Raw genomic sequence first — 10,169 nt, 5'->3', positions numbered from 1 at the left:
TGGTGTGGGTGAGGCTGAGCTGTGAGCAGCCCTGACCCCACACAGCAGCCTCCCAGCAGGAGAATGAACCTGCCCGGGGGGATCTCTCCTCCCACCCAGAGCTTCTCCCTGCAGCGCCCTGGCAGGCTGAGTGCTGATCCTCACAGAATCACTGCCCCGGGCACACAGCACCCTGGGGCGCATGGACACTGCTCTGAAGAACAGTGCTCTGAGGAACCTATGTGCCCACATTGCCTTCATTGTCTTGCACCAGCTCCAGAAGAAGCAGCCATGATGCCCCGACCTTGTGATGCTGGGACAGGGAATTTCTGTTCTGAAGCATCTCCTTGTATGCAAAGTAGAAGCAGGGAGAACAATGCTCAAAAAAAAAAAAAAAAGTCATCAGCTGGAGGGATGCTGCAGACCCCTCCAGAAACCTCAGTAGCATTACCCTGCAGCCGGTGACTTACCGTGTCACAGATTGCTCCCACCATGAGCTCTCCTCTGTCCTCCCACTCCACGCTGCCTTTCACCTCTCTGTCCTCTCTCCTCTGCTGTCCGCAGCAGCAGGCAGTGCCCGCAGCCCTGCTGCTCTTGGCACAGGAGCTGCTCCTGCACTCGGCTGTCTCTGGGCAGTTCTGACAGGTTGCCACGAGCTGCAGCCCAGCTGAATTCAGGAATTACTCTGTCCCTTGGGATTCCTCCCTCTGGGATATGTTCCATCAAGTAGAGTAACCTGTTTTCCTTCTCTAAAGAGTACGGGGATACAGATTCCAACATTGCAATTTATTTCATCAGATAATGATTATCTACCAAAGTTAGAAATGTCCCACGGGAAGTTCTGATTCACATCTCTTAACTAGGCAGGACACCCAGACAGGGATAAGAAGGGAGCTTGTTGATACATGGTGCATATATGATTCGGATGACTTATTCAGATGGCTTATTGGGGCTCCACATGTCTGTTCAGAAGTGCCAGGTTTGGAGAAGGATTCAGCTAACTCATGAACTCCACAAATACATGGCAGATGGGATTCCCCTTAGCAGGCTATGCATGCACATGGTCTGCTTGCAAGCTCCTGGCCTAAAGGTCCTAATGGAATCACTGGAGATAGAGCTTCAGTGGGAGGCCAGGTCAGGAATTTCCTTGGTCATCTCTAATGACCCTGGATGCCTTCTATCCTACTAGACCAGCACTCACAATGAAGCTGAGGGATAGGCAGATCCCTACAGCTCAAAAAGCTGATCTATTCCATTGGAGATCATTTATAGAATCACAGAATGGTTGAGGTTGGAAGGAGGTTTGCAGATGATCTAGTTCAACCCCTTTGGTCAAATAGTTTCACCTACAGCACGTTGCACAGCATCCTGTCCAGGCACATCTGGAATATCTCCACAGAAGGAGACGCCATAACCTTTCTGGGCAACCCATGCCAGTGCTCTGTCACCTTCACAGTCCTCAAATTCAGGCAGAACGTCCTGTGCTACAGTTTGTGTCTGTTGCCTCTTGTGCCACCACTAGTCACCACTAAAAAGAGTCTGGGCCATCCTCTTCTGCTCTTGGGATCCTCCCTTCAAGTATGTGCACACCTTGATAAGATCCCCCCTCAGCCTTCTCTTCTCCAGGCTAAAACAGGCCCAGTTCTCTCACCTTCTCATCATAGGAGAGATGCTCCAGCTCCCTGATCAACTTTGTAGACCTATGCTGGGCTCTCTCCAGTAGCTTCATGTCCCTCTTGTACTGGGGAGCCCAGCACTGGACACAGGACTCAAGGGGTGGCCTCTCCAGGACCTAGTAGAGAGGCAGGATCACCTCCCTTGTCTTCCTGGCAGCAATCTTCCTACTGCACACCAGGAGGTCATGGACGCCCAGGTCCTTCTTTGCAGAGCTGCTTTGCACCCTTGTGATCTTCAGGGCATATTCTGCCTAGCAGCAACCTTTGGCCTCAGGGGCTGCTTTGCCAGCAGTCTGCAGGTGGGTAAGCAGGGCTTCAAGGGGGCTTGAGTGAGAGAAGGCACCTTCCTTTGGTTGCAAGGGACGTTTGGAGATCATCTAGTCAGATGATGGTCAAGTCAATGTTTGTAAGCACCTGGGAGGCCAGCAGCAAGCACATGGCACTGCTCCTGCTTGGGAGGGGGGTCACATTGTCTGTGCTCCTGACTGGACAGCACGAGGCATTAGCAGGTCCATCCATGTCTGTGAGGGTGACCGTGAGCTCTGCTCTTTGCTGAGTCCTGGGCAGGCCAGCAAGAGGCGCCTGGCTGGGCAGTTCCTTGGGAGGTCCCTGCTGGCAGAGCAGCTGCGAGGCCAGCGCTGGCCCATGGCTGGGGACGGGCTCTGAGGCCGCTCCTGTCCCAGCAGCAGCGCGGCCGGCAGCGGGGTCTGGTGCAGACACGCGGGGAGGTCCCTTCTGTGCGCGGAGCTGCCGGGGCAGCAGCAGGCGCTGCCTGTGAGGCCAGGGGTGTCTCAGCAGCGGGCAGGGACACGGAGGCCATTGCGGGGACGCTGCCGGGAGGCCCCTGCTCTCTGCAGGGCTGGCTCTGTGCTGATGCGTGGGCGTCGGCTGGTGACATCACTGCTGCCGCAGCCCCTGATAGGCCAGGCCGCGCAGCTGGTTGTGACGTCAGCAGCCCCTTCCTGGCCGGGGCGGCTCTGCCGAGGAACCTGGTGTCCCTGCAGCCCGCGGCGGCAGCAGCCCACGCTGGGCTGTGTGCGAGCGAGGTCCCCCTGCCCGAGGAGCTGCTGGGCCAGCAGGAGGCTCACGGCGGGGGCTGGCGCTGAGGTCGCTGCTGCCAGAGCAGTGAGGGGCCAGCAGCAGCGGCGGGGACGAGAGGGTTTGCTGAGGGTGCCCCATGGAGGGGCTGACACCTGCGGAGCTCTGCAGCCCTGGAGAAAGGCAGCTCCTTAATCAAGAGGAGGGAGATGGAGCACTTAGCACCAGGATTTTGTGCCGCTGTGAGCATGATCTTCTACATCGAATGTAGACAAGGAGCAGAGACTTGTGGCCAGCTACCATTGGACTAGGGAGTCCAGCAAGATGTTTTAGGCTGCTAAATGAACCCAGTGCCTAAGTGAGCATGGTGTAACAAGAGGAGTGGCATTAGTAATTGATGATTGCCAGGCTGTTTGTGCTGCAGTAATTCCCCTCCCTGTGTGATGGATGAGTGAAGAGTTAATGTAGGATCGGCTGAATTGCGCTCTGAAGATGTGGTAAGCGAAATGATGGGCACTGTCTCCAGCAGCAAGTTCACAGAATCACAGAGTGGTTACCATTGGAAGCGACCTCTAGAGATAATCTAGTCCAACCCCTTGCTCAAGCAGGGACACCTAGAGCATGTGGCAGAGGGTGGCACCCAGGTGGGTTTTGAAGATCTCCAGAGAAGGAGACTCCACAGCCTCTCTGGGCAGCCTGTTCCAGGGCTCTGGCACCCTCACAGTAAAGTTCTTCCTCACATGGAGATGGAACTTCCTGTGTTTCAACTTGTACCCATTACCCCTTGTCTTGTCACTGGCCACCACCAAGAAGAGTTTGGCCCCATCCTCCCTAGATTCACCCCTAACGTACGTACTTCTACATGCTGATCAGATCTCCTCTCAGTCTTCTCCAGACTAAACAGGCCCAGCTCGCTTAGTCTGTCCTCATATGATAGATGCCAGGATCCCATTAGCCTTCTTGGCCATGAGGGCACACTGCTGACTCATAGTTAACTACTTGTCAACCAGGATTCCCAAATCCCTCTCTGCGGAGCTGCTTTCCAGCAGGTCAACCTCTAGTCTATACTCGTGCCTGGGGTTATTCCTCCCTAGGTGCAGGACTCTGCACTTGTCCTTGTAATGTGATGCTGGGCAATATTTCTAAAAGCCTCTGCCTTTGCCTCTGGCTTTTTTTCTCCTCTACATTGCCCTATTAGCCTGGAGCTAAGTAAGGAGATCCCAGTCTACCCAAGGGGTATTTGCTGGTTTGAGTGCCCTGAGGTATCTGATAGTTTTAGTGAGTATCACAATGACCCATCCTTATGCTTGGTATGTCTGTCCTTAAAGACCTGCTGCCTTTCCTGAGCTCTGATGTCCTTGAGAGCTGCCTCCTCTGGGATCCCCCACCATTCCCCTGAAGAGGCCAGGAAGTCGGCTCTTCTGAAGCCCAGTCTCTATTCTGCTACTGTCCTTCTGCACTCCCCTCAGCATTAGGCGCTCCAGATTCTCATGGTTACAGTAGGCAAGGCAGGCACTGACTATCCCATCCCTGATCACCTAGTCCTAGTTTGAAATGTCCAGATACCAGAAAGCATCATCCTTATCAGCCCATCTGGCAGCTGTGCAAAAAAGTTCACCTTAATGCCCTCCAGAAGCCTCCCAGACTGCTTGCACCCTGCAGTTTGCCTTTCCAGGTCGTGATAGGGGGATTAAAGTCCACTCAACAAGAACCAGGGCCAGTGATCCACAGCCTTTTTTTATACTGCTGAGAAATAGGAGAGCTCCCTCCTGAGATGCTCACCCACAAGCTCTCACTTCTAACCTTGCCTCTTCCAAGATAGCTCCACACATCCAATCTGCTCCTTCACACAAAAGGTATCCTCCCTCATCTTCCATTGATCATCATTCCAATGATATTTCAGGCCTGTGACAGCTTGCACATCTTCCTGCGCTCCTGCCTCTACTTCAGACTGCCTACACTTGCATGTATTTGGGCTATAGAGCTTCAGCTGTGGCACAAAGAACAGAATGGTCACAGAGAAACCTGTTACCAAGAGGCAAAGACACTGGGTGTGCAATGGCCCAGTTCAGAGCAGAGCCATGCCGTCATATATAGCAGGAACAATGCAATGGTGGAGGCAGCTTCCTACTAAGAAAGTGAATCCAGCAGTGTCCGAGGCCAGGAAGACACAGAGCTGGGTCACTGAGAAACAGCAGGAAAGGGGATTCTGCCTGAGGTGACTCTGTGGCTATACTGGACCTATGACAGACTTCTTGCACAATTCTCCAGGAAGGACAAGGTGCCCCTGAAGATGTCCATGGACCTTGACAGCCTGTGATCCAGACATGCTGAGTTCCTCATTAGCCCAGTCCCTGTTCATATAATATGATGGACTGAGCAGAAGTTGGGGGGAGGAGAACAAAAAGGGCTTGAGACTGTAAAGAATCTCAAGATACCTTGGTGTGATGTGCCTCTCATTTATGCAGAACACATGGATGTGGACAGGATGGACTTTCCCTACAGACACTGCTGGATTTCATTTGTTTGGGTTCGGGATGGAACCCTAGGATTCTCTGCAGCACTTGCCCAGCAACTGCTCAAAAGGGGATAGTTTCTCTGTAGGTCAACCCAGGCATCTGACAAGGCTCTTACAGCACTTTTCAATGCCATCAAATCAAGTGTCCGCACTGAATTACAAGAGCTGCTGGTTAATACTGGAATCTTCCTATGCCTCAGCTGGAGTGAGTGGGGCTCTAGTTGTGTTTGACACCAGGAGGTCATTTCAGATAGCCAAGACAATTCCCCACGTGATCCTCACCTCATCCTCTAGGATGATGCAGGTCCCCCAGTTCCTGCATCAGAGCAAGCAGACACTGACATCACATCTGTCTATGGCACATCTGCCTTGGACCACATCTGTCTCTTCAGCTGTCACCACATATCTGTGTGTTGGCAACTGACTCTCCCATCTCCAATGATTACAGTGGGAGCTTACACAGAGCACACATGCAGACCTCTGTGTTGTGCTCACTTTGTTTTTGGCAAGGGGAATCCCACCAATGGCGTCTGTGGAATTTACAGGAATAATCTGAATATCACTTCAGACCCAGGGCTGCGGATTTGCATTATGTAATGCCCAGATTGATTAATCCTAATCAAAATCTGAACGTCTCAGTGAGTTGGCTTTTGTCCCATCTAGGTGTACCTGTCTGGTTGAAATTTGAAAATCATTCTTCCAGAGTGGGACATTCACAACTTTCATAGCTCCTCATCCTCTGATGAAATAAATTGCAATGTTGGAACTTCTCTCCACTCATGAGAAAAGGGAAACAGATGATTATTTTAGTTTGCTTGAGGGAACATTCCCCAGGAGGAGGGGGGACAAGGGACAGAGAAATTGGTGAGTTCAGCTGGGCCTCCGCTCCTGAACGGGGCCAGGCTCCTGGGACAGAGGCAGCTCGTGGCAGCCTGGCAGCACTGCCCAGAGACAGCCGAGTGCAGGAGCAGCTCCTGTGCCAAGAGCAGCAGGGCTGCGGGCACTGCCTGCTGCTGCGGACAGCAGAGGAGAGAAGGCAGCGAGAGGGGAACGGCAGTGTGGAGCGGGAGCAGAGCTCATTGTGGGGGAATCTTCACAGCCCTTGAAACAGTGAGTCTCTGTCTGCAGGGCAATGCTGCTGAGGTTCCTGGAGGGGGTGTCTGCATCCCAGCCAAACCATGGCTCATAGGATTTTTAATGGTCTCTCTCCTGCAGTAAGCAGGACATAGCAGGAGGAGGAGATGCTTCAGGGCAGGGATTCCCTGACACATGGTCAGAGGATCAGGGCATGCTTCTCTTGGGTCTGCCACTTGAACACAGGGCTGTAGGGCTGTGAAGGCAGGGAGTGCACCAAGGTCTGCCTGGGGCTGTGATTCAGAGCAGTGTCCCTGTACCTCATGGTGCTGTTTGCCCAGGGCAGTGACTCTGCCACCTGTGAGGGTCAGCACACAGCCTCTCCAGGGAGCTCCCTGTGCTGCTGTGGGGAGAAGCTTTGGGTGGGAAGAGAGATCCTTGGCAGGGCAGGTTCTTTCTGTCTTTGAGAGGTGCTGCAGGGCTCAGGTTCTGCTCACAGCTCCAGCACATGCGCAGGACATGTCTGAGGGGTCCTTTCAAGAGGAAAATCAAGAGAAGAGCTGCTTGAAGGAGAAGGAGTTTTCCTTCAGGTCTCTGCACTTTCACTTGCCTCATTTTGACAGGGAGAATGAAGGAACAAGTTTTCTGTTTTGGCAATGAGCTGGGAGTCGTAAACCTTCCCTCTGAGAGATTAATAGGTCTGTGAGAGATGTCAGTGAGCTGCTTCATCGCCACTTTAGCCTGAAGGCAGCATCAGCATCTTCTTTGCAGCATCCTAGGACTTTATGTGACCTGCTCAATCCAACCTGCAACCACAGAGCTGCCCCTGGACATTGCCAGAGGTTTCTGTAGAGCAGAACTGAGCACCCAGAGGGTGACATGGGGTCTTTGAGCAGTGACAGGGACAAGACACTGGGACAGAGAAAGAGCTGCCAGCAGGGACAGCTCCAGGCAGCAGAGATGGGCAGGGAAGGAGAAGGAACTGCAGGGCATGAGACTCTGCTGAACTCTGCAGCCAGAGCTGTGGCAGAGGAGAGGGGCATCTCTTTGGTGCCTCCCCACCAAAGGGCTGAGAGGGGCAGTGCTGCAATGTCCCCCTCTGCAAGGTGCCATACCCTGCGGGTAAAGAGAAGGTTTTCCAGAATGCTTCTCTGTCCCTCTCCTTGCCTCCCTTGGCAACAGGGTCATGGTGTTGCTCCTTAATCCTTCTCCTGTCCATGCTGCTCCTGTTCTTGGTCTCTGCTTTCTGTGATTGGGAGTATTCAGCTGCAGTTCAGGCACCAAAGCTACAAGTAGTGGAAAAGAGGGATTTCCAAGGGAGTGAGGTCTCCACAGCCCCATTCTGTCCTGTGGAGCTCTGGGAAATGCAGTACAGGGAAATGAGTTGACTGTTCCTTAAGGAAAGTCCTTCTTAAATCCTGACAATCGTTTGGCTGTTACCCTGTGGTGTCCTGCAGGCTGCCACCTGCCCTCCAGAAAGGCTCTGCTGTCTCATGGCATATCTGTGGTATCCCAGCGACCCATGGGGAACCTATGGAAATACTAATAGTATGGAAGTGATGGTGGGAGGCTGTAAATGGGCAGCAGAAAAGGCTCTTGTGTGTTGTTTGTCAGAAGGGGAGTGTGGAGACCTCCCTCAGGTGCATGTAGAAAGGGTGAGAAGGTCAGAGATGGGCACTCTGACACCAGACTCTGCTCTCAGCAGGGGCTGCTCTCTTTTTAGAGTGACATCATTTTCTACCTAGAAGAGGCATGAGCCTCAGAGATCTGGGAATGAGACAAATAGATGAGAAAACTTCATTAATTTGTTTATTTTCCTTTTAAGAGTGTCTCCTAACTTGTCTCTGTCTGTTTTGTTCCTTGGTGAATTCCCCATGTGTACGGGGAGGAAATGTCCAACAGCAGCTCCTTCAACGAATTCCTCCTCCTGGCATTCACAGACACGCGGGAGCTGCAGCTCTTGCACTTCTCGCTCTTCCTGGCCATCTACCTGGCTGCCCTCCTGGCCAATGGCCTCATCATCACAGCCGTAGCCTGTGACCACCGCCTCCACACCCCCATGTACTTCTTCCTTCTCAACCTCTCCCTCCTCGACCTTGGATCCATCTCCACAACTGTCCCCAAAGCCATGGCCAATTCCCTGTGGAACACCAGGGCAATTTCCTATTCGGAATGTGCTGCGCAGATATTTTTCTTCGTCTTCTTGTTTGCAGCAGAGTTTTCTCTCCTCACAGTCATGGCCTATGACCGCTACGTTGCCATCTGCAGACCCCTGCACTACGGGACCCTCCTGGACAGCAGAGCTTGTGTCAAAATGGCAGCAGCTGCCTGGACCAGTGGCTTTCTCTATGCTCTCCTGCACACAGGGAACACATTTTCCCTACCCCTCTGCCAAGGCAATGTGGTGGAGCAGTTCTTCTGTGAGATCCCCCAGATCCTCAAGCTCTCCTGCTCAAATTCCTACCTCAGGGAAGTTGGGCTTCTTGGGGTTAGTGCCTCTTTATTCTTTGGTTGTTTTATTTTCATTGTGGTGTCCTACGTGCAGATCTTCAGAGCTGTGCTGAGGATCCCCTCTGAGCAGGGCCGGCACAAAGCCTTTTCCATGTGCCTCCCACACCTGGTTGTGGTCTCCTTGTTTGTCATTACTGTATTGTTTGCCTACCTGAAGCCCCCCTCCATCTCCTCCCCACTTCTAGATATGGTTGTGTCCATTCTGTACTCTGTGGTGCCTCCAGCCCTGAATCCCCTCATATACAGCATGAGGAACAAGGAGCTCAAGGAGGCACTGAGAAAAGTCATCCAGTGGGTACAAGGTCAGTGGTAACAACTGTTTCATTCACTCACCAGGTTATCTAGCATCGAGGCTGTATTTTATCCATTTCTTTAGTTTTTACTTCTCTCTTTTACACTCATCTTAAAATAATAAATAATAAAATAAAGATACCTAGTTTTTGTCACGACTGCACAGGAATCTCTCATTTAGCACTTAAACATAGACCATGATAAAGCAGGAAGCCAGGCTTCCCCCTTCACTAGCAGAGAGGGGGGATTCTCTGAGCCGCTTCTTTGAGCTCCCTTGGATGTGCCCAGTGCAGGGAGGAGAGTTTCCCTCTGCAGGGTCTTTTCCAGCACTGACACCAAGGGACCTCTGGGGTACAGAGTCACGGCGGGACAAGGGCAGGTGGAGTGAGACCAGGGGTCCAGTGTTGTTTAGGAGGTCTCAGCACTCGTGGCTATGGTTAGAGTGTGATCTCAAATCTCTCTAATATGACAGAAATGACAACCAAGTCTCAGCACGGGTTTCCATGGTTCCATGCAAAGCTCCAACACACAAAACTGAACATGAGTGACACCAGGTGACATCTGAAGAGACAGGGGTGTCCCAGGTACGGGCTAGTGTTTATTGATCTGATAGAGCAAATGTGATACTCACATCTTTCTAGAATGCCTGGTCAGGGCCCGGTGGGCATCTTCCTTAGCCATCTGAAATAGCACTAGATGCTCACTAGTGTTACAGCCACACTCACTAGGAAGCTGAGACACGTGGAGATGTTGACAATGTAAACTGTGACTGTAATTTATTTCGGACACTAGATTCAGTGATACTGAAGTAGGCCTGCAAGGCCATGATACATGCCTGGGATTTCTAGCACATCTGCATGGGCAGGAGCTATGAGGAAACTCTGCCTTTCTTTAGAAGTTGCTAGGAAAAGACCCCAGGTTCTCTCAGGTTTTCCTACTTGTGCCCAGACATTTGTACAGAGTCTACTGGGGGCCTGGAGCCAGCTGTGTCCCCCAGGGAGTAGTATTGGGTCCAATCCTATTCAACTTCTCCATCAGTAACCTGGAAGAAGGAACAGAGTGCACTCCCAGCAAATTTTGTG

At 52.2% G+C, this 10,169-nt stretch overlaps 1 protein-coding gene across 1 annotated transcript; it reads left to right on the top strand.

Moving 5' to 3' along the window:
- The first annotated feature begins 8,176 nt into the window (after window positions 1–8,176).
- LOC148594954 (olfactory receptor 14J1-like) lies at window positions 8,177–9,109 on the top strand. Its single transcript, XM_088523269.1, has one exon. The coding sequence runs from the start codon at window positions 8,177–8,179 to the stop codon at window positions 9,107–9,109; it is 933 nt and encodes a 310-aa protein (XP_088379395.1).
- The last annotated feature ends 1,060 nt before the right edge of the window (window positions 9,110–10,169 follow it).

This window comes from Tinamus guttatus, unplaced genomic scaffold, assembly GCF_059628265.1.
Source record: "Tinamus guttatus ecotype Peru unplaced genomic scaffold, ASM5962826v1 Tinamus_guttatus_pri_ptg000175l, whole genome shotgun sequence".
Classification (NCBI taxonomy): Eukaryota; Metazoa; Chordata; class Aves; order Tinamiformes; family Tinamidae; genus Tinamus; species Tinamus guttatus.
This window is presented reverse-complemented; position numbering and strand designations above follow the sequence as displayed.